This window comes from Phycodurus eques, chromosome 20 (genome assembly GCF_024500275.1).
Source record: "Phycodurus eques isolate BA_2022a chromosome 20, UOR_Pequ_1.1, whole genome shotgun sequence".
Taxonomy (NCBI): Eukaryota; Metazoa; Chordata; class Actinopteri; order Syngnathiformes; family Syngnathidae; genus Phycodurus; species Phycodurus eques.
In genome coordinates, this window is record NC_084544.1 from 6,990,186 (window position 1) to 7,015,965 (window position 25,780).

Genomic DNA, 25,780 nt, shown 5'->3' on the forward strand with positions numbered 1-25,780 from the left:
ACCTCCACCCCCTGTCGACAATTGGGATTCGGATAGAACATTTCCGATCATCAAACCCCAAAGAAGCCCAACCCAAGTGAAAACTGGAACACCCTCTGGTCCCTATACCCGCTGTTTTCATTTTCCTTGCTATCTTTACACTAGTTTCTCATTTTTATTGCTGTGTGTCTGCCAGTATGTTTGTTGACGGGCACTGGTGTGAGGAGCGTGTCCATGAGGTAAATGTATTCTACGCGTCTGTCTGCAGCCTGAGAAACCTTCACCTCATAGGAGGCCCTGTCACTGTTTATCAAAGTTGCGGCGCATTGAGCCAACATCACCCGTGGAAACAGTCCATTTATTATTAACAGCGAATGTGGAGGGAAAAGAAACACAGGACCAAACAATTTAAGAATGTTCTGAGCGGAGTAGAAGTACAGGCACGACATGCACGCTTGCAAATTTCAGTGACTTCCTGTGTGTAATGAATTGTTAACCAACAATTTTCTGCTCAAAAGACTTTATTAGAATCTTTATTACGTTTTTTTTGTTTTGTATTGTTTTTAAAGGAGGCTGGTGTTTCATAACCAAAATACATTCCAGGTTGTTTCATTCCAACCATCCATTTTAAAAAGTTAATTGATTTAAAAAAAAAACAATAGTAGATACATTGTTTGTGTGCAATAGTTGCATGCTTTGTGTTCCAGCCTAATCATGCCTGTGTAGGATTTTAAAAGAGAGCACATTCCAATAACACTTTCACAGTTTAACACTGTTACGTTTTCTCCTGACAAGGCACTCCAGTCACACAAAGTCATAAAACGTACTCGCCGTTTGAGGAAATCCATTATTTTCAATGCCTGACTCACCCGAAAGCGTGAGAGCTCTTTCGTTTCTGCTGCCCGAGGGGGGAATGAATATCAAAAGGCCTTTGTACTTTGTGTGTGCGTGTGTGTGTGTGTGTGTTTTATGCCCTTTGCACTTAATCCATGCTCTAAATATGTGACTAAAGGGTTGTCAGCGACTGATACACACAACACCGTTAACATCGATGAAGGAATCATAATGTACCCAAAAATCTAACACAAAATATGAATCCAAACTCAACATTCATTCTTGAATTCCCTGAAAGGTGTTTCATAACATACTGTTTTTACAGTTTTGAATGGATAAGGAATTTGAAAGTAAATTTGAAAGTAAATTCACCCTTCTATACCCAAATATAACTATATACAACTATATAATATTTTCTCATCAAGTAAGCCAATAAGAACTATTCTTCCTTGTTATTGTGAATTAAATTTATTTTCATTGGACAAATTAATTTGGCTTTCAATCTTATTTTTTCCATTTTTCAAGAAGATTGTAACATTCACCAACATTATCTTCCAAACACAATAGAATACTAAATATGATGGTTAGCACATTTTCATCTCTACAGATTAAAGATGACGATTTTAATCATTTTAAAGATTCTCATCAATATAATCATTAACCTAAAAAAAAAAAAAAAATACATTTACTGAAGCGAATTGGTAACAGCTCCCACTTTCTTGGACGTTATTAAAAAAAATTAAGAAAATAAAAAATTGCAGAGGAGACTCGTTTCTACTTCATTGTCTGGATGCATTGAACTCATCTTCCCCTCGTGTTTTCCTTCAGTCGAGTGGCGTCAATCCTTTTGTCATTTTCTTGTCAATCTAATTTCCCAACAGACTGTCAAGCTTTTTATTTTATTTAATTTTTTTTTTTTTGCTGCAGTGTGGCCTATAATTAGCTCGGCACATGTCGTGCATACGGAATGAGACAGTGAATGGGAAAGAAACACCACATCAGTAATTCCTATAAACACGACTCTCTCCCTCTCTCTCAATCATTCTAATTCAGAAACAAGACCGTGTAAAATATTTAGTATTCAGACGAAGGCTGAATAGCCACGCGTGACTTAAGCGGAGGTGCACATACCAAATGTTTACGTTAAACCAATTCTTTAAGTGTGAGAGACTCCACATGACAAGGAAAACAAAACTGGCATCTGTGGTTGCAGTGTGATGTTCTCGACACGACCAACATAGCAAACCACACAACGAAACTTCCACTGACAATCACGGGTCTCCTCCCCAAAACTAGATGTCTGCCGTAGTACCAAGACTCACCCGTGAGAGGCAGCATTGCGCCACAAGGCATACAGACTTCTTAAAATTTCATAGAAGAAGCCATGCTAACTGTTAGCTTATCTGGTAATTGGCTATTGTTCCGTTTCACGTCACAATTAAAAAATCCGCCACTCAGCCGAACTCTGTTGACCACAAGGATTTGCAGTCGTAAATATTGAATAGGTTCAACAATTCATTAGCCTAACAGCATAATTGCCCGTCATTTCTAACTTTGGCTACTGTCACAATATCAATTTTAAAAAAATTTTTTAAAAAACATTGTGCTTGCTAGAAAATGTTTTTTTTTCTTTGTGTAGGAGACTGGACTCTTGTTTGACGAATTGCGTTTCTTCAATTTTTTTGTAAACGTTCAAAAACGACTTATGGCAATTATGTTATTTATGATTTACGGTCATTATTTCAAATGAATGGGAAGAAAAAATCAGACAGAAATGCCAAAATCTGACTTTTTCTGAAAGAAAGGGAAAAATAATCTTTTCTCATTGAGAATTGTTTCTTTTAAACATTTAGGTATAACTTGAATTAAACATGTTATGTGCAAAATGTTTCAATTGAATCAATAATTTTTTCTTTGTTTTTTTTTTAACTATAGTGTTGCAGTGGCTTACAACATTATTAAATATTCTATTTAGGAATGTTTTTGACAAACACCTACTATGACCAATGATGGTACTTGGAGCGCAAAGTATTTTTTTAGGTTGTAAAAAGTTTGAGAACCATTTTTTTGCTATTGATTGGACTTTTGCTGACTTTGATCATAAGAGGGGGAAATTCGTCCTGATTGCCGCATATGTGTACCCGGCTTAAAAAGTCTTTATGGCAGTTTTTCTTTCCTAAACTCATACAACAGTACTTGATTTCTGGATACTTTTGAATCTATTCACCAAAATGAAGTTCCACACGGACCAGTCAGAAACACCAACTGAAGTTTCATTTTCTTGAAGACCAGACTAAGGAACCGCTAAGTCTGGATCTGCTCTCTGTGCAGAGCCATGGACTTCCTTCTCTGTACGGCCGAGATGGCGGCTTCCGTGGCTCCGTGGTAGCTGTCCGTGTCTTGCGAGTCTTCGCTGTTCTGCGACTTGCTACTGTCCTGCGAGTCGGGCTTCTGCCTCAGCGCTCGGTTCTGCTCCTCCTTCAGTTCCACGTAGGACCTGGAGAATGTGTGAAAGATGGACGTGACTGGAAAGGCCATGAGCAGGATGCCGCTCAGGATACTGCTGAGCGCCACCACCTGGCCGGGGATGCTCCTGGGCACCATGTCGCCGTAGCCCACCGTGGTCATGGAGATGACCGCCCACCAGTAGCTCCCGGGAATGCTGGTGAACTCCTGCTTGGCGCCGAACTCGCTCTCGGCGAGGAACACCAGTGGAGAGAAGAGCGCCATGGCCACGCACAGGAAGAGGAGCAGTAAACCAAACTCCCGCGTGCACCTCTTTACTGTCAGTCCCAGGGTCTGCAGGCCCAGCGAATGGCGAGCCAGCCTCATGACGTAAAAGATCCGCAGCGCCCGCAGGACTCGAAGGACGAGGCCCACCTTCTCGAAGTAGTTGTTCCCGGAGCCCGCCTGCTTGCCGCCCACCGACAGCGAATCCACGATGAGGGTGACGTAGTAGGGCAAGATGGCCACCACGTCGATGACGTTGAGCGGCGTGCGCAGGAAGGTGCACTTCCTCTGGGTCTGGATGAAGCGCAGCACAAACTCCAGGGAGAACCACGCCACACACACCGTCTCCAGCACGAAGATGTTGAAACATCTCTGGGAGCACTCCCCCTGCAGGGCGAATTCAGAATGACATGAACGGTAAGCAACAACTACTCCAGTGATTCTCAAAGTGTGACATCAAAAGATAAGACTATTCTATTTTGTCTGTGAAATTCAGGTTTGTGGATCACTGTAACGACTAACATACCACTACAGGGGTCAGCACAGCTTTTGAATAGAAGATAAAGATTAGGTTTATCACTGTCAATTATGAGAGAGATTTTGAGACAGAAATGCCAACACGCTGGAAGTCGGACAAGTTTAGGCACCACACGCGCGAACAGACTGTGTATGTATAATATATACAGATTATGTGTCACGGTAGGTAGTAGAAAGTGTGTGTCACGATCGTGAGAAAAGGAGTGAATGAGGAACGCCATATAAAAAAGTGTTCAAGCTGAACAAGGTGATGTCGCAGTCGTGAATTATTATTATTTTATTATTATTATTAATGAACAAAGAAGGTGCTGGAACATTCATTGATGTGTAAAAGCAAAACAAAAAGGCACCAACACACACCATCAAAGGTGATCTGAAAAAAAACCCAACAACTTTTCTCTTTTTATCATGAATCATCCGTGCTCATGAATATTTGAGCGTATAATTACAAGACATTGTTTAGTTATTAAGTCAAAGTCGGCCCTGAAGCACCGTGCAAATGAGAACTGGCTTGCCTTTCATTTTTACACATTTAAGTAAGTCCTATTAAGCATTAACTTTGTTCGGTGCAATAAATAGGAAGCTGTTGACACGTTTATATTGCTGGTTCTCGCCTATGAACTAATATTTCCTTTAACGTTTGCTCAGTCAATATTGACTGCATAAGATCACCTAGTGAGCATGAACATATGTCATGCTTTATTGAACATGTGCAATCCTTTTTGCACACTCGAGATAAAAAAAAATATATTTTTTTAAAATTCTTCTCGATGCATGTACAGTAGAACCTGTATTTTAAACAATTTGTTCAAGTACATTAGTTGAAAACAATCATATTCCAATAGGAAATAATGGAAATGGAAATACTGTAGGGTCAAACTGTCACCATTGTAAAACGTACAAGTGTAGGCTACAGGGAATGGTTGAAGTCGCTTTGTTAACCTAACCCACTTGTGGTTTTCAAGTCTGCCTCACATTCAACAGGTTCTGGGTTTGAACCTGTGTTGAGTATGGAGTGCCTTTCCACCCATCAAGTGTGAAATTTTAAACAACCAAGTAAATCTTTTATTTGCCTAGTTCTGAAAAGGTGTCTGTGAGCATTCTACACAAAACAGTGGCGACACAAAAGGATGTGTAAGTGTGAAGTACGCTATAAGACGTGATCCTTGGGTTACTTTGATGAAAACGTCACTTGTCACGTCCATTTTGACAGCCAAGAAACACAAGCAAAAGGAGCTTGTTCACTTACCCGCAACAATTACACGAAAATAAACAAACAAAGAGAAAGTGGGAGAGAGCTCACTTTAAAGTTCCCAGTCATCATCATTATTTAATTCCACTCTATTTGCACGAGTGACCGATGTCCACCGAGAGCGTAAAATAAACAACAATCAGCGCAGCCCCGCCAGGTGCTCCGCCTGAGACTTTGGCTGCGGGCTGTTATGTTGAATTGCAAAATAAAGATAACTCCATCTGGAGGTATTCCATCCATGCGGGGAGCATAATAACAATCATTACCCAAAGAAATTAATAAATAAAATGAACTTTTTGTTCATGTTCAATGACTTTGTGCCAAACCCATTTGAAAGTATGGCGTCAACTGAATGGTAAATCTAATACAGTAATTTTCATTTTTCTGAGCCGCTTCTCCTCACTAGGGTCGCGGGCGTGCTGGAGCCTATCCCAGCTGTCATCGGGCAGGAGGCGGGGTACGCCCTGAACTGGTTGCCAGCCAATCGCAGGGCACATACAAACAAACAACCATTCGCACTCACGGTCACACCTACGGGCAATTTAGAGTCTCCAATTCTTGCATGTTTTTGGGATGTGCCCGCAGAAAACCCACGCAGGCACGGGGAGAACATGCAAACTCCACACAGGCGGGGCTGGGGATTGAACCCGGGTCCTCAGAACTGTGAGGCTGACGCTCTAACCAGTCGTCCACCGTGCCGCCTAATACAGTAATGGTAAATAGAATACAAGAATGGAATATTTATCAATAAATATATTTGGAAGATGTTCCTAAAGTAGCTGAGGTATTCTGGTAATAAAATATGCTCTCTTCGAAGGCCCTTTTCTCAAACTCATGGATAATTAAAGCATCCCCACCGGAGGCTAATCTTGATGCAAATTATCACAAACAGCTTTCCTTTATAACCATGTTCACGTCCAAAACAAAACAAAAAAACACACAAACGTGACACTAGCGACATGTCACGCATTAAAACTTGTGCTCTCTACCTGCTGTCAGGAGTTCATCATCACAGTTGAACGCAAGCGTGGAATCTGTTGACTCCTCACCTCCACTTTTGCATTCATTTATTCCATTTATTTACTGCCGCTTTTTGATTTGCATAACTAGGCTTCAAATGGAATTTGTGTGTGTGTACTTTAATTTAAAAAAAATAAAATTAAGTCAAATGTGAAGCCTTTTAGCTCATACCTTCATAAAGGGTTTCGGACACGGTAGTGCAACGATATGTAATTATGGAGCTTAAGGTTGGGTTTTTTTCCCCCACTTTTTTTCTAAATGTGTTCATTCCTATTCTCCCTCTCCAGAGGGGGGAAAAAAAGCCTAAATGATACCTTCCCGTCATTAACCTGCTAACTAACCACACAAACACAAATCATTTCTGTTAACCCTGTTGAAGGTCTGCAGCGCTTCTAGTAGTAATTTGCTTAAGAGTCCAATTTGGTGCTTTTACAACAGATTTAAAAGCACATTTTGACTGATTGGAGTGTCCCAAAAGTAGAATGGGGAGGATGGCTTCTGGGAAACAAAAAAAGCGTCATATTTGATTAGTTCGTGACACACCTGTACCCTCAAATCCCCGTGAGAATTACCACTCAATATCCTTTAGTGCGTCCTTTGTTTGAAAAGAAATGTTTGACAAGATTGGATTTGTTAGCTTTCCATTTATGGTAACTCCACCGAGGCGATTACGTAGGGGGTTAAAAAAACAAAACAAAAAAACAACAACAAAAAACAAGACAGTGTTCTTCCCAGATGTCAGTTAGTTTAAATGAGGCGCTGTTTAGCCAAAATGGGATTGAGATTTGAGGGCAATGAGTGGCACTAATGTAATCAAAGCAACAACAGTCTGCAAGTCTCACGTACGTTTAAACCGGATGCCCCTGAACACAACACATAGCTGAACTCTTCATCCATCAATTTTTTGAGTCAGATTTGCTAACCACTAGTTCACTGTCCTCCTCCTTGATCTGCAAAAACCTTAATAAAGTAGACAATGTGAAAAATGTTTTAGGATTATGATGGGGACAAAAATGCATTACTCGTATTTTGTTTCACTTAATGTAATCATCATTCGAACTAGCGCACCTGTTTATAGGTGCTTGCGGCACAAGCCTGAATTTTGCCCTTGTAATTCATGTGTTATTCACTGAGAAATTAAGAAAAATGTCAGCGAAAATCAATCAAAGTGAGCAAGACAAAAAGGTTGGAAACACAGACGGGTTGGAGATGAACACAGCATGCAACATTGTGTTGAAATATGTTGACGTTTAATCCCATATTCACCCTCACAGAGTTGACAGGGAACTGTAAAAACGTACATGTTCAAAATAAGAGAGAAAAAAAAGTCTTTGGAAAATGGACTGGCCATTAGATGAGTCAGACAGGCTAAGTGCTCTGCGTTGTCCTCGGCTCCACACTGTGACCATCGGGTCAGGTCACGTGACCACAGTGGATCAACGAGCACCACTTCCTGTGTGGCATTACGATCTTGCCCGCACAGCATTTCAATTGAACTCGTTTACCTTGCGGGATTTCATTTACAAGTCGACGTCCACCAAGGCCCGAGGACCCTAATTCAGATTACAACCAAATGCAGTATACATGAATTTTGTCATTGTCCTTTGAACGTACCTACGCTTACAATCTACACCGAAACGAGTTATGGCAGACATAACAGCAATCAAATCCTTGAAAGGTATACATAAGTATAAATATACAGAAGATTCATTTTACTATATTTTTTACATATTCATTCAATATTGTTATTTTTTTTAATACGATTTTAGAATTATTGTTTTTAGCTAATTGCTGTCGTCGCCAAGTATGGTCCTTGGTGTATTGAAGGGCTGTCATTTATGGATTTTTATTTAGGCCAAAATTAAAGAAAACATAACAAAACGTTAACCCCAAAAATATATTTAAAAAAAAAAAAAAAAAATTTAATCCTGGACCTGCGAAGCTCAGACCTCCACCAAGGCCAATTCAATCAGTTAAGCACTTTGTGCATAACCTTGCTAGCAAACAGATAAAGCAACATTAGACGAGGTTAAACATTTAAGTGAATCAGATATAACACTTTGTTCCGTGACATGACTTTCCATTCATGATCATAACTCACACACTCTGACATTATCCCCTCGCAAAAACAAAACAATGTTCTCCGTGTGATGGTTTCATTAGCGCCGGGCAGATCGGCGCTAATGTAAAGGCTGCCCATCAAGCCTAATGGATGCTCCGTAACGATGGCGCTGTCGGGGGGTGAGAGCGCCGAACCCTTGGTGGAAGGAGACACCGTAATTAGCACAAGCGGTTCACCGTGCCAGGTCCCAATGCGTGAAAAGTGCTTGGCTGTAAATACAAGTAATAGTGTGCAGTGCGTTTTCACAAGTGTGCGCTAACATGCTAACAAAGTCGGTGCTGTCTGACGCCTCAAGAATAGCATGTGACGACGATCGCACCTTTATTTGTACTCTGTCGGAGAGCATTTACTTGACTTACATTCCATTACGTGCGGTCGCGGCACACGACTGTGACGAGCACCAGGAACTGCAAGAAACGTGCTCTCGATCACTTGTTTACTGTGTGTTTACTGTACATGTCACCTCTTTAAAAATAAAGGTGCGATCACATGCTATTGTTAAGGTGTCAGACAGCATCTAACTATCTCGATTGTGCGAGGGATGGTTCACGTTGGGAAATGCTACTTGAGAATAGCAAACTCAAAGCTGCGGTATGTTTTTATAGTCAAGGGCAACTTTAAGCAACACCTCCAATCTCGTCACCTTGATTAGACTCTAGATTGCCTGACCTGTGATTTGTGTGTTATTATGACTGTTTTTATTTCGTTATTGTCATTTAGATCACATTTTATGCTCAATTTAGGCAGGAATCCAAGTAATTTTAAAGGGTCCACATACTTTCTGTTGCTGTAAATATACTTTGTTATATATACTGCATATATCATTTGTTCACTCACTTCCACCATAAATAACCATGATCTTTTGCTCTTTAAGGTGCCCTCTAGTCGATTGTCACTCACAAATCAACCACAGGCTCCTCAAAACCTCTTGAGTAACATGCAATTTTAAAGATTAACATGCATGTCGACAGCCGCAAAACCGAATTATAAATATTTTTTTCTAGATAATTTGCTTCATCTAATCTTCACTCAACTTCCTTTTAAGAAGAAAGCCTTCATCTTCAGTCGGTGAAGACATGTTTGACAGAAAGGTGACGCCGTAGGCCGGTTCTTTAATCACGCTCGGCTTATGCATCATTCAAGAGAGGGAATTAGTCAGATGAAAATGAGTCTCTGGGGTCTCAAAAGGGGAACACAGGCTTTAGCGTGCTTGTTTGGGTCGACGTTACGGTGATGTTAGGTCATCAATTAGTGGTTGGGTTGTCCTGCAAGGTAAAATTCTTGACTGCTGACAGTTCCCTGGCACCAAGATGTGGCAAAGCACCGCTTTTTGTCTCAATGAAACTCATTTCAACAGTTTCTTGGCATCAAGATGCCACAAGATGGCAGGGCAAGGGAAAAATGTTAACCTTTTATTACAAAAAGGACAAGCACTTTGAGAATAATGAGAGGTACAATTTAAAAATAAATAAATAAACTCACTTGGCGAGGTCATGTACACAGTGCCAAAACCTTATCTAACCAATCAGTTGGTTAGATAAGGTTTTGGTGTATAAGCGTGATGTGTATGGATTAGGATTTCACGGCTCCAATTTGCATAATCATCACGTTATTATAACAATATTCTGTGTTTTTTAATTATTAATTGGGTAGCAAGGGAGAGAGAATCCCCTGTCCATCTTTGTGTCGCGGACGCTTCTCAATCGAAGTTGAAGTGGAGGTGCCAGGCGAAGGCAGCGAAGACAACGAGGTGACGCTCACAAGGAGGCGCCTTGTGTCCCTGAGCTTGTGTCTCTGTCAAGATGATTTACACAAACGTTGGGTACTGTATGTGGGCCGCTGCATCAACATAATCTGAATTGTACTGTAGCAGCATGCATCCCTTAGGCTGCCCTGCTGAAAGCGGGATCCCACTTGTTCCTCTCATGGAGAAATATTACATGCAGAGACACACTGTTTATTTATGCTCCTGGTTTCTTACCCAAAAGCTAATGACGCAAGTAGGTGGCGAGTTCCCTTATTGGAACCTCATTTGCCGATCCAGATCTTGGTCAGTGGAACCAACTAGAAAGTAATCCAACATCTAACTGAGGTAGCTATGGGAAGAACATAAAAACTCTGCAAAGAAAAACCCCAAAGTTGAGTGTTCCGAGTCGGAGTCGAAACCCGACAAAACTAGCTCGTCTGTATTGTTGTTAAAGATGATGCAGATTTAAAACTATCAACAATGTTAACAGAGTACGTAAGCAATATAAGTAGAGAATGATCATGTTTATATTCCAAGGTGTCTTTATTATCCCGGAAGCGCAGTGTGATTATTTTGTATCTTATATACCTAAAAAAAATACTGAGGACTATAAACTAGTGCAAAAATCGTAATAATAATCCAGATTGGGCAATATGGAAAAAAAATATTATTATTTTTTTTTTTTGCCAAAGACAGGGTTAAAATTTTAAACAAGGGTATGGCTTTGAAATTGAGTTAGGGTTTAAAGGTAAGGTTTTAAGGCAAGGTTACGACTACAAACGAGACTTCAGGTTTGGAAGTAGAGTTTCAAGTAAGGGTTAGCGTTTCAAATTCGGGCTTCAAGACAGATTTGTGGTTTCAAATGAACGTTTGAAGATATGGTTTGGGTTTCAAGGCCAAATCCGCCTCCCCGGTAAAGGTGGTGAACTCACCCTCTCCTCCTCCTCCCTGAGGTCCGGCATGGTGCTGACACAGAGCGTCACGGCGGTGATGGCCACAAACAGCACGGACAGGCAGGCGAAGATCTTCCCAGGGATTCCGGAGTGGGGGTTCTCCACCATGTCCCTCAGTCTCCGCATGCATCCGCCCTCCTGGTTCTCGTCCGGCACGGCGCCCGGCTGCTGGCTCTCCTCGCAGGACTGCAGCGTGACCAGTTCGGTCTCCTCTTCCTCCAGCCTCTGCATCTCCTTGTACTCTTCCTGGCGCAGGCGCAGCTTCCTCAGGCAGCACCAGTCCAGCTTGTTCTCCTCCACGCCCCAGTAGAGTAGTTCCTCCTGGAAGGACAGGGCGCACATCTCCCTGAGCAGCCGCAGTTTGCCCGCCGCCAGGAAGGTCACGATGGAGCGGAAGGCCGACGGGCTCCGGTCGAAGAAGAACTCGTTGCGGCTGCCGTCGTAGTCGTCGCACACGTCCATGATCTCGGCTTCGTTGCTGCAGCCGCGCAGCTTCCCCAGCCTGGTCATGGGGAACTCCTCCAAGGTGGACCAAGGGATGCGGTACTTGATGCCTCCCACGTTGATGATGGCCGCCCCGTCGTCGGAGTCCGGCTGGCGGGCCTGGGGCTTGAGGAGGTGCTGGGCCCGCTTGTAGAAGACGCCCTTCTTGGAGGAGACCTCCTGGGGGTTCTCCACGTGCTTGAAGTGGAAAGTTGTGAACTGGTGCTCGGTGCCGCCGGCCAGGAAAGCCACCTCCTGGTACATGGCGACCGTGTTGCTTCACGAGGGAGGGCGGGAGGGGCGTGGCTCGTCAGCCATTCAGCAACATGCCAACAATCTGTCGCACACGCAGAAACGGAAGATCAGTTGCGTCTGAAGCCAAGACACTGGAATTCTGGGGAATACAAAGACAGATGGCACTAGTTTCGTGACCAGCGTAAATTCGGCATGGCGGGCGGCGCAACTCTGTGCCACGGGTGGGTTGGACTGGTGCTGGTTCAGTGATTCAGAGGGTTTGATGCCCACTCTTCAGATGCTTATGAATGAAATACGTCTAACCTCCACCACACGTCTGCGGAGCTCGAAATCTATCTGCCTGTCCCCCAATCAAATTCACCAAAATCGCGTTAGACCAGCTGCACCAAGATTTAGGTGGTCTCAGCAGGCGTAAGTTTAGACCGACTGTCTGCCACCAAATTACCACTCCGCCGGGCGCATGTCAAAAGACACACTCTCGCTGTGCCGGAACATCCAGCTTGGAGTCTTGTAGGAAATAGGAAATGCGCCTATCTTTACAATTCACCACCAGGGACCAATGCAAGTGGAATAACACACAAGTAAAACTCCTTTTTTTTTTTTTTTTTTTTTTTTTTTGCATAAATTGGTTCCAAAGTATTTTATAATCCTGAAACCTAACAAACCAAACACCAACAAAACCCCATTGTGAGATTAAAAATAGGATCCAAAACAAAGAACTATTCGAGTATGTTGTTGTGTTTCAGGATCAACAGGCTGAGGAATAGCATCAAAAAATAAAATATTTGTTCTGAAAAGTGTTTAAGAAATGCACAGCACACTCAGCTAAAAAGGCAGAAAATGCAATGAACCCATAAAGTAAACATACATTATCCATATTACACTCCTGCCAAGCACAATAATGCTCTAATACACTGTATTGAAAGACCTACAGAGAGCTTGCATTATGCTACATTACTATACTGTTGTGTGGCAGCGGCGTGCCCGTCTCCCAGCCACACACGAGTCTCGACATGAAAGAACGACGACAATGGCTTGAAATGAAGGGAAAAGACAGAAGAGTATACAAGGATGATGTCCACTTCACTGCTCTTCTTTGGATGGAAGGGGCGAAACATATAAACAATAGATCGTTTTGGATGCTCATTTCTTTTCGTCACATTGAAAGTTTTTTTTTTTTTCCCGTTTTCTATTTTTTGTTTTGTTTTGTTTTGGGTTTTTTTTGTCTCCGCCTCGTGAAGGGTGATGCACGCACAACTGTGCGTTCGCGTTAACAGGCCGAGACGTCGTCTTCTATCCAAGGGTAGAAAGAACCTGCAGCCACCGTCTTGCAGACACAATGGTCAAAACGCGTGTGGGAATGCTTTGCAATATTATTATGCATAGGAGTAGCATGTTAGCTTTTTAGTCACAATAGGCCATTCTAATGGAGTTTTCCTTCCTATGAATTATTATCTATGATGGGAAGTATGGGTGGGAATAACTCACAATACAATATTATCGCAATATTTTGACATGGATAGCGATAATATCACGATACAGCAATTACAGCGGTGCCTTGAGGAGAGAGGATAGCTATTCCTAAAAGCGTGGGTTAGCATTAAGCTAACTGACTTTAATACATAGTTATGTGGTTGTTTTAAATACACAATGTGTAATTCTCTTTGTTTGATGTTTAGTTTGACTCTTAACTTCAACTGGGAGAGGCAAGAAACTGTTTGAAGCCTCTTTTTTTTATTATTATTATTTATTTTTATTTTATTTCTTCACTATACCACGCTGATACTTGTTGTGAAGTGAGTGAAGTTCACTGCCCATACAGTTCTCGTATCTCGAATCTTTGCTTGCAAGTCAAGGTAATGATATATATATATTTTTAAAAGTCCAAATAATGGCACGCATCTCGAAAAACTCATAATCGGGGTATTTGTATCTCAAGGTACCGCTGTCATTCAACTTTCCATTGCATGTTTATGATCCATTCCTTTTTTTGAATCCTCCATTTTTCGCTGCAAAACTCCCCTTTTCACTGCTTTGTTCTTGTGGCACCTATCGGCAATTATAAAGCTTTTTGGTGGTGGCATAAATGACATATTCGCAGAATTTCAGTACACCCGGCAAGGCTCGGTCCCTAACGCTGTACATGGGGTCCCACGGCGGTAACGAATTTGTACGTGTCGGAACACTGCTGTAGTCCATCTCTAACCTACGCTAACAGATTTCAAAATCATAATTACAGTAGATACAGTATTTGTGCAACAAAAGAAAAACTCCAGGGGCCATAAATATAAAACAATCAAATGAAAACCAGTAAGTACAGTTTTAGCTAACCTTTGCACTGCTCCGTTTGTAACCTCAGAGTGTCGTGTTTCGGTACCGGTAATCTTACATAAATCGCTACAGTATATGAACTGACAAAGTGCAAAACACATCACACATTGCATGAATTTTTCATTTGCATAGTAAGTGTTGGGAAGCTAGTAAACGAGTAACAATCCCGACATGCTTTGTCAAAGCTTATATAAGGCTTCCGAGACACAAAAAGTACCTAATAATTTTTAACGCTGTTATTTATTATGGAAATAAACTGATGTACTGATATTAAAAGGGTTTGAATAGTTCAAAATGAGGTATAAGTAGCGCAAAATATGAGCAGACTCATAGGGTTAATTAGGTACAACAATGTAGCCTTTGTAATATTCATTTTGTTTACCATCCATCCATCCATTTTGCATAGCACTTGTCCCCATTAGGGTCTCCCAGCAGACCCCAATAGCAGGGCACATATAGACAACAACCATTCACACTTATGGACAGCGCATTCTTCACTGAACCTAACGTGCGTGATTTGGAATGTGAATGTTTTTTTGATTCTTTTTTTTTTTTTTTTTATGCACAGGTTTTGTCTTTGATGCCATTAAATTGGGCACGTGTACCTAACGTTGTGGCTGATGGGTCTACATTTCAAACAAGTCTAGAGTCACTGTATTCATATTTTACCATATACATACTTTAAAGTAGACTACTTGTCAGGTGGACTCGCATAAATCATCGTGTAAGTCAGCTTCCCCGTCTTCTTTGCCTCAAAGGAAACTTTTCAAACAGCGGCTGAGTTGTGCATGCAAATGGGACTCGCTAGTCTGCATTACTGTAACGTATATCCCAAAAGTCACACATTTGCAAATATTGTATTATATGTTTTTATGGGACATCACTGAAGAAATGACACTTTGCTACAATGTAAAAGTAGTCAGTGACCAGTCGAGAGTGTGAGCCAATTTAACTCTTCCTCGTTCACACCTGCGACCTTGTAACATTAACTGGTCACATGACACTGGATAGGGAAACATGGCTGATTGGGCCCAATTTGGTCATTTTCAGTAAGGGGTGTACTCACTTTTGTTGCCAGCAGTTTAAACATGAATGATTGTGTGTTGACTTATATTTAGGGGATAGAGAATATAATTTGTTAAACAGGCTGTTCACTGACTACTTTATAATGTCAAGACACAATCAAATATTGACAAAAAGCATGAGTTACAAGACTGTAGTCTGTCAACATGGGGGGGGTCTTAACCCTAACCCCCCCGACAAGGTTCCAAAGGAGCGTGATTGGGCTCCATCGCTCACAGGGCGACAGACCCACAGCAGGAGGCAAATGAGCCAGAGACTAAAGTGATTGATGCAAAACGGTCATCAAGTGCTGGAACAACCGCCAGAGAGAGGCCTTGTCACACTTGTCAATTTGGAACGAGTCAGAGGCTTCGTTCACTTCAAAAATGTCAGCGGCATTACGACTGAAGGATATGTTGATTATTGGGCTTGTAGGACTGCACAGGACTCATTCCTAACATTTTGGTGAGCTTGAGGCTCAGAATATTCGAATTACAACGAGGCAGTGCACATCCACAACCACAATAATAAACATATTGTTATATCATCACTAGAAAATGTTATAGTTTATAGTGTCGCTATTTAAATCCTGATGTTTACAGGGACGTAGGATTTGAGAAGGGTTAGGGAACATTTTAATCATCAAACAATAACACTCATGATAGTTACAACTGAAGTTTGTATTTTTCACAATAATTTAATACTATAAATAGTGATTAGAGGAGTATTAACTATTATGTGTCATGATTATGATATCACCTAATAATTATAGTCATGATATTATTTAATAAATATTCAAGTAAAATGCATGAATGAACATTATTTAGAATTATAAAACAATCATATTTAAAAAATATTTCTACTTTTTAAAATATTGTATTAAATGTTTTTGGATCAATTTAATAATATTTATATAAATATTATATAACAATATAAGCAATAGGTCAGAGGGAATGGGGAATATTAGATATAATAATAATTTATATATCATTTTAAGATTTTTGTGAGTAAAACATATTTAATAAGTCAGAAGGTACATAAATGTTTGTCATTATTTATTTTAATATGAATTAATTATAATTTATATTATAAATAATAGTATCAACATTTTTAATTGTATTTTTCAATCATCAGGTAAAATAATAATAATAATAATAGCACGACGAATATTCATCTTTATCATCATGATCATAATTAAATTTTTAGAAATTGGTTGTAATGGTAGTAATAGTAATAATAGTTTATGGGTCAGGTGGATTGGAGAACACGAGTAACTCTAATAAGGATGATACATTTAATTATCATTCTACTATTTTTTATAATCGACAAAATAATGGTTTAATAAGTCAGAAGGACTGGGGAACATGAAATAAGAATAATATGTTGTTATATTTTCGTCATTTGATTTTATAATTCATAATGAAGGTTTTAAAGGTAAGACGAAACATTATTACTGACTAAATAGGAATGTTAATACTTCCGGGGATTTTCTCCTCTGAAGAAGAAGTTGACAAAAGTGGACAGCTCGATGTCACATGACTTCCCCTTTGAACTCCTGCTGTCCTCCCATCTGAGATCCACACACGCACACGAACGCACACAACCACTCCATCACACACTATGCTGTCACCTATTCACTGTCCCCAGTGCTCCTTAAAAGTGTACATTTGTCTTTATTTATGTTATCAGTGGCGTGATGATGTGACAAATAATGGTGTAATGATGAAGCCTCATAGGACTCATCCAATGAGCATATTCAAGTCTCCCCTTGAGAGCCATAAGAGCGAAAAGTAGCATTCAATGTGCACTGTTATCCCCTGGAGACTCACATCCGCATGACAATTGACACATCGCCACGATCCATCATTTGATGGCCACCAATTCGCCCGTAAAACAATAGTAAATGCCATCAAAAAGAAGACTTACCCAGCTCGCCGAGTTCGCGTCCATCTGCTTCAACGTGTTCCACGCGTCCGCGCAGCCGTTAACGCGCAGCATGCCGCCAAGTTTCCCACGCACACGCCGCGGGACGACGCCGGGTGGAGGAAGGAAAGGAGCGCCGGCGAGTCCACCCAGATGCGCATTTTACGCGCACGAAGCACACGAGGGGGGTAAGGGGGATGGGGGGGGGACAAAAGCTGCTCCTCTCTGCGCTGCGCGTGCGTGCGTGCGTGCGTGTGTGTGCGTTCCATACAACGGAGTGTGACAGCTCCTGCTGGGGATTGTTTGTCGTCCACTTGCTCCCCTCAGCACTCCTTCTTCACGCCAGCTAACTGTCATTTAAAAAGACTCCACTGTACATATAGAGGTACACTGGCTTATCGTGGAGGAGAGTGGAGACAATACACTAAATTGCATCCCGGGGAACTGAAGTGGACTCCCACACTAACCGGATTTTTTACAGTGTACAATCATTGCATTTGAAATGTGGTAATCAAGTGGTGTTCCTCATGGAAGCCTACTAGGTACCCTTTGCTGTTTTTTGTTGTTGTTGTTTTCGACTGGAGTTTTCTTTTTTAAATATCAACGTGATGATGTCTACATTCAGTGAAATATCAACACAAATAGCGATCAGCGCTCGGTAGAGCGACGACAACGCAAAAATTCATAAATACTGAAGAATCATATCATTTTCAAATAATTCTAATGGACTCCCACCCTAGACTGACTTCTTACAGTGTAGAGTCAATGCATTTTTCCCATGTTTACAGTCAATAGGGGTTATGCACAACCAACTTCCGCATTTGGCAAAACAGGACAAAGCACTTTCTTCCGGTTCAGGTGAATGTCCTATAGCCCTATAGCAGAAGACAGGGACAAAGCACCAGTAGGAATAAAGGTCCCGGTAAAGGTCTCCACTGTCTTTTGTTTTGAAAAAAGATGTCTTTGGAGCCACCAAAAATGACCATATCCAAAGTTTAGGCTTTGATCGTGTGTACACGTATAAATAAATGAAATACACGTATTCAACTTTTGTCCGAAGATACCAGCGATAAAGAAAACAATATTTGAGCAAGTTTGGATTCAAACCATCATGTCATCAGCGCGTAGTTGTCGTAGTTATCATAGTTATCGCTGCGCACACATGAAGTGTGGTAATCAGGTGGTGGTGTTCCTCATGAAAGCCTACTAGGTACATTTTGCTTTGAGTTTTTGACTGGAGCTTTAGTCTGTCTATATATTTCTTTATTTTTACAGTAGAAAATTGTGAGATACACCATGTGCATTTTCCCATAACAACAACATTAGTTGACAAAGGTTGGGGGACAAGAATCCTGGCGAGGCACTTTTATTTGGAATCACACCAAAATACAATGTTGTCTGCTGTTGTCAACGCCCCCAGCACTCCACATTTTTGCATGTGGAAATCAGTTGCTTACCTCCAAAGGGTTAGGCGAAAGGACTCGATGATAAATGGGTCATGACGACGAGTCCAATAAAGCACCTCCAGCAATCGCTCATACTGTAATGTCTTTTTACAGCAGTTTCAAGATGACGACAACGTCGACATCTCCGTTGCTGAAGGAGCGCAGCGGTGTTACTTATTCAACTCAAGGTTACTTTATTAGACATGCTTCATAAATAAACGAGTACAACTGAGCTCCAGTGCAAACGTCGAGCCGGCTGTGGATTGTAATGGACTTTTTTTCGTTGAAGTATTCATCAGCGGGAGGCAAAGCGGAGTCATGATCCAAGCTGTTCACTCACAAGTGGGAAAGGTGGACTTTAGAGAGTGAAAGGCCTGAACGGATATCCTTAAATGTGGCAAAGTGTAATTGGATTTTTTTTTTTGTCATATGTCCCCTGGAGGAACCATGAAGCTGACATTCACTTTGATTGTGTGGACTAACCCTGCAGCAACTTCCTGTCCAAGTCCATCAACTACCAAATTCAGGGTGTTTTCCGCAGTTCACGGCGGCCCGGTTGTTGTGTAAAATCATGTTTAATTCAGCCACAATGCGTCAGGCGGTTATTTTGGGGTATTTGCATCCATTGCCAAGAACAAATGAGTGGAACCGAGCACGAGAAGTACCTCCCAGCTAATAAATTCAATAAAAACAGTCATGGAGAGCTGTTTCTGTGTTTTCTTGCCTGTCTGACTACATTGTGGTGAGTCGAAGTTTTATGCAATCAGCAGTGTGTGCCCTGACAAGAATGAGCCAGCAGACATAACATTTTGTCGCATGATTCCGCTGTGACTCAAATGATGGAAACAAATTGTCTCTACCAAACTTATTATTATTGTTTTTTTAAAATTCTAAATTCCTCAGAATTTTGGAAACATCATTAGAAAATCAGACCACTCCAGTGTGGAACAATCACAGGTAAAATTCAAATGTTTTAATTGTTAGTTTCTTTTTTCTTTTTTGTTTTGCCAATAGTGTTTTATTCACGTTACTTCACTGAAAAAAATGAACAAAAGTATCTGAGATGTGATATATATATAATACAAACATGCACATTTGTAAATTTCCAATTCACGCCTGTAAATTCTCATGAATTCCTATATTGTCCCAACAAATACTTTTGCAACCCTACGGTGCCATGTTGACTCAAATGTTAAAATGACCAAGTATATTTTTCTCCAGATCTATAATTTTCCAAATTTTGGAGTGCTGTATTTGTGCCTGGCCATTAGCATTCTACTCCCAAGCTCAATTTCTAGGAATGGAACCTACCGTTTGCATTTTGCGATTTCCAGACTTTTGGAAATATTTTGTTCGATACAGTTGTACAATTTCAATGGTAATTACTACCCTAATTCCTGAATAGAAATGTTGTCATTTACGTTTGTTTGACAGTATGTTTAATCTTCAAAGGGAACGCACGTAGCTATTTTTTTCATGGCTAGAATTTTGCAACCCAAAAATGACTGCATTCACCAATCTGCGTTTTTATCCAGATGTTCTCATTTCAAAGCAGCTTTTTTGCGTAGTCCCGCTAGCAAAACAAACCAACAGCGCGTTCATGCTGGGCCGAGGCAACAAATATCATGAATGAATTGATGATGAATTGCATTTGTAGCAGTACGCTGAAGCTACAAAACAAAACCAAAAAAGCGGAGCGCTGTGGAATAGTGGATGGCATAGCTGCCTCACAGTTCTGAGGTTCCAGGTTTGAATCCTTCATGTGTCGTTTGCATCTTTGCTTTTCTCTCTAATGTGCACTAAAACATCCTTCAGGATCATTTCAGTTAGGGCTGCCACATTGCGCATACATGTAAGAATGACGGCTACACGAAAACATGGCCGCCAATCTGAATTCAGCAGGCCGAGCCACGAATGCCTCATTGGTGATCCATTCGGGGAATTTCCTTGACGATGCTCCCATTCCGACATTCCGATTCCAATCCCGATGTCGCTCTAGGATTTACAGCATTCTTGTGGAATTAAGCATTTCTGCAGCGTTCATATCGATATTATATATTTCTTTTTCATTTTAAACGCACGGCTTGTTTCTCAAGAGTACCGCACTTTTGGCCTTAAGAATATGACCCATCGACAGTAATGAGATAACTCACCACGGGGCTGGATCTCGGCCTCATCCCAGGACGCCAGGAGGCCTTGACTTGAGATGCTCACGTGCAGCTACATCATAAAAAACTGTGTTAGCTCTTCTTCAACGATGCCAAAATGTATATTTAAAGTGCTGTGAAGGACACAAGTGCTCCAAATTTGCCGCACAATTTTAACTTTAAGTCTGCGTCTTGCTGCTCCATTCGAAGGACAATTATGTAAGAACACAGCATGAAGGCTGTCTTAAATGGAAGAATCCATCAAAAGCAGACATCTTCTTATGTTTTTTTTTTTAAAGGATGAACTGCTAATATCGACTGTGGCCTTCCATATTACAGAGATTCCTCATTTCCCTTTAATACATCAAGGAAGCATATTGACTTGAGTGGACCCAGCAGCCTCACGATGAGGCAGTAGAGCCAGATCATTTCTCCAAGCCAATCATCTTAAAGCATCTAAAACAATTATTGAATTTAAAAAAAAATACTATTACATTTTAAAAGTTACAAACTGCTCTTGCGGTATACTGTATATTAATTATAGTCCGAAACAATCATTTTAAGGCAATGATATTAAATTTAAAAGACATTTTGAAGATTTCACAACTACTCTAATACTATATAATGATTAAATTCATAGACAATTAGTTAAAAGCAAACATTAAATACAATTTTTAATATATCACACCAATCGTTGAAAAGCAAAAATCTAATAAAATACATATTTGAAAGAAGTTACAAATATGAATTACATATCTCAGCTAAAATTTAAATGGAATGTAATTAAATGTAATTAATTACATTAAATTAAATTAAACGTTCATCAGTTTCCAAGAATCTTTGTGGGTGGAGACAGTCCCATCTTAAATTATTTGAAAAAACAAAACTTAAAACCTTACAATATCTGTTCAAATATATGATGTTGGTCAGCTGCCATCTTTAAATCGAAAAAGTTGATGGCACAGCAAGACGCAGCAACAAAAATGGTCGGGCACACATCAAGCGTCACAGAACCCGGCTGCTCCACCGCAATTCTATTTGAGAAAGCCGCATGAGACAGGAATCTTGTATAATAAATGTTGATAGAACATGAAGCCAAAGTAGGAGGGTGGAGGGGATGCACAGCCGCAATGTTGCGCCTGCATCTCCAAAGTTGTCGACTTCAGAGATAATGACTCATAATGGCCGAATCACTTTAGAAAGCACTTGAATAAATGACATCCATTGTGCGCTCAATTTTCCCATCTTCCCTCAAATGTCAGCAGGCGGCACAGATCAGAAAGCGGGCACGCGGAGGTGTCGCCTGGGCCTTGATTGACACGCTCTCGTACGCGATCCTACAGTACGCGCCTTTATTCCGCCGGTGCCCACGTGAAACAGGAATCCAAATGAGTGAGAAGGAACGGAGAAAAGGGTGCGGCGCAATCGTCTCAATGCTGCCCTTTTCACATGTGTGCGTTGCACAGAACATACTGTAGAGACAACATCTCCGTTCCTCCCTTTATTGGCCTCTTCAGGTGGCGAAGTGCTTGGTTAGCTTTTAAGTGTGAGAAGGGTGAGCAACAAAGACAACAGAACCCTCCCCCCCCCCCCCCCCCCCCACACTTCTCTTTCCACCCAATACAGCTCCACTTTTATGCAGACTTGTTAGATGGCGCCTGAACACACCGCGCCGTTTGATCACGCTGTGCACCTCATCATGCTGAGAGCTGTTCTTAATGTTTTGACTCAGAGGAGCTTTTAATGTCACTGATGGTGTAGTGGTACACTCGCCTGACTTTGGCGCAGGCAGCGTGGGTTCAGTTCCCACTCAGTGACGGTGTGAATGTGAGTGCGAATGGTTGTCCGTGTCTATATGTGCCCTGCGACTGGCTGGCGACCAGTTCAGGGTGTAGTCCGCCTTTCGCCCGAAGTCAGCTGGGATAGGCTCCAGCGTCCCGCGACCCTAACCAGGATAAGCGGTGTTGAAAATGGATGGATGGATGGAGGTCTTAATATGATGCATTGCACCCCCCCCCCCCCCCCCCCCCCCCACGATATACGGAAAACCGCGATATAGCGAGAGTATTAAAAAAAAAATATGTGCTATGTGCTGACACTCTGCTGCCACGGGCGCAGAGGTTCACGTCCCCACTGGAGTGACTTCAACATGGGATCTGCCCTGAAAAAGACGACCAATAGACAGCCAAAAGGTGCGCTGGCCGCTAAAGTTCCATTAGAAGCGAGCAGGAATCTCTTAAGGTAATCAGCACCGGAGCGCCAGTCCACTTCCGACCGACTGCGGCCAGAAGCCACTTCCTGATTAATTAATCCATTTTCCAAAGACACGAGGGCACGCAGGAGGCTCCCGCTTTAGCCCGCGGCCTCCGCCCTTTATGAGGGCTGTAAATCAACAACGGCGCAGACGTGTCATTTTTACAAAGTTAAAAAGCTTTGTGTTTTTCATTACTGGAGAAGATGAAGAATGAACAAGCCCCGCTGGTGCACTTCCAGCTCGGCTAAATGAATACGATCGTCTCGGTGCAGCTGCGGGGGGAAACAATATCCTTTATCCTAATCTGCTAAACATCAGCGGTTAATTGAGTTGTGCTTGTATCACCAATACGTGAAAGCTGCTCAATAACACAAGTGACTGCTTGTGCACTGTAAATACCGCTGCCTTACATCCTACACATTTTCAGAAAATTTGATGCAAGCATGATGCAACACAACAGCAAAAGGACACACTGTACTGGATTTCCTCATATACTGCAGCTGTGTGTTTATTTAATCAAATGCAAAAAGAAGTCAGGAGCAGTAGTCTGTTAGGGGTAAGGTGTTAAAAGCATTTATACATTTTAAACCAACATTTTATAATGAAATGTAATATATAAATAAAATACAATTATATTAAGAATACAATATACTGTAAATGACTAATCAATTAATTACAAGAATTCAAAATGTGTTAGGAATGTATTATTCCAATTAAAATTTAGTACGATCGATATTTAATAATACAGTAATACTTCGTTTTTTAATAAGGGCTAGGTTCCGGAATCCCCAGCAATAGGTGAAATCCGCGAAGTAGCGACCATACTTTTTTGCTGTAAGCTGTATGAATATCCCGAGACTCATTCATCTTCCCCGGTCTCCTATTAACCTCAACCATACTCTAATAAACACTTTTAAACTTTGAAAAATACAATAATGCACAGTAGTACACTAAGTACATTGTAATAATGTGTTTTAATCTTTTTTTCCCGTTATTATTGCTAGTCTTTTTGGCTAGTAAGTGTTTATTTTACCACAAAAATGACAGCGTACATGCAAAACCCCGCAATACGGTGAATTGTGCGTGATACGAATATGACAAAAACTAAACACAATGCACTGAATTTGCAATAGGTGAACCGCGATACAACAAGAGAACACTGTATTCAAGCCCCTTGTCACGTTATGCTTCAGAACCCACTGAGATATACAAAAGTCCACGAATTAGCGACCATCCATTTATTTTAATATCTATTTATAAGTACATTTTTAAAGCTTTGTGCATAATGTCAAAACTAAATATGCATGTGAGGTGCAGGTATTATTCGAGCTTGCGCTTATCGCTACGTGAGTCCACGATAACGTTTTTCCGTGTGGAAAAACGATCGCCGCAAAATCCACGATACTAAATAAATAAATAAATACAAATCTGCGCTGCAGTGAGACCGCGGAAAGAGAACCGCCATAGGGTCTCAATCACTCACAGAAGAGGACATCCATACAGCTTTCTCAAGTATCAGCTTTACAGATACCAACTCTGCGAGGGAGCATCTACTTTGTGATACATGGTGGCATCGGTTACGCTAATTACAGCCACCTCATGGCACCACCTGTTGTTTTTTTTCCCGAGGGCAAAAGCGTCGATTTGAAGTATGGTGTTTATTTTTCCCAAGTTGACAACACCCAATAATTGCAGCACAGCACAGCGGGAGTCCCCAATTTGAGGAAAACAATACATACATACACATACGTTACGGGCTTGTAACCCCCCGCTTGACCCCGATCCAGAGCTCGGTTCCAAAGGTCACTCGGAGGCACGTCGTAAACATCCCGCTCGGAGACGCTTCCTTCTCTTAATCGAGCGCGAGGTAGGGCTCAACGGCCTCATCATAAAGTGACCTGTCACATGACCCACTGACCCACACAGCGGTGAGCACACTCACTTTTTTTTTTTTTTTTTTTTTACCAAAGTGTGAAATTAAACAACAAAAGTAAATCTTCTGTGAGCTCCCTATTTCTGAAAATTTGTTTGTGAGCGAGCCGTTCAGAATTTTGCCCGATTTTGACGAAACGGCGCAGCTAATTTACATAATATCACGTACTGCCCATGACTTGGCAGCCGGGCTTAGCAAAAATCCATTTTGGACGCACTATCATGTGAAAGGTATTTTGACGTAAGTATGTCACAAACAGGCCTAAATTGTTAGGGAAAAAAAAAAAAAAAAAAAAGCAAAATGCCTCTCCTTTAAGATATGGAATCTAGTCCAGCCCCGTGATTCACTGATTATTCAATTAAAGTTTGTCTTAATACTTTTTGTCCACATTTTAATTTCTACTCATCATAATCTCGCTTCCTGTTTTCTCTCGCAAATCCCTTTTTCTGATGTCTGGGAAAAATCCCTCTTATGTAAACGGTGCACGGAGGCGCCGCACACGAAATCAGACTGCGTATAATGTGAAAAGACTTTGATGTTCCAAATGAAATAAATGCAGAATATGGCGAAGGACGAGGAGGAGGAGAAGAAGAAGAAGAAGGAGCGAGAGTCATATTTCAGGACGAGCGGAAATGAGCTGTGGGATGATTAATATTCTCAGCGGTTAATGACTGAAGAGCTGAAAAGTGTCACAATTATTGGATAGACTATATATATTGTCAGTCACCGTGATGCACTTTTACACTCGTGTATGACAAGTAATAGGTTAACAT

General features: G+C 41.2%; 1 protein-coding gene across 2 annotated transcripts; it reads right to left on the reverse strand.

Moving 5' to 3' along the window:
• Nucleotides 1-496: 496 nt before the first annotated feature.
• kcng2 (potassium voltage-gated channel, subfamily G, member 2) lies at nucleotides 497-17,376 on the reverse strand. 2 transcript variants are annotated; one of them, XM_061665183.1, is made up of 3 exons: nucleotides 17,232-17,376; nucleotides 11,154-11,994; nucleotides 497-3,930 (listed from the first exon to the last, which is right to left on the reverse strand). In XM_061665183.1, the coding sequence occupies exons 2-3, from the start codon at nucleotides 11,919-11,921 to the stop codon at nucleotides 3,118-3,120; spliced, it is 1,581 nt and encodes a 526-aa protein (XP_061521167.1). In that variant the 5' UTR covers nucleotides 11,922-11,994; nucleotides 17,232-17,376; the 3' UTR covers nucleotides 497-3,117. The 2 variants fall into 2 exon arrangements, with proteins under 2 accessions (XP_061521167.1, XP_061521166.1); XM_061665182.1 differs by having other exon boundaries at nucleotides 11,154-12,051.
• Nucleotides 17,377-25,780: the final 8,404 nt, after the last annotated feature.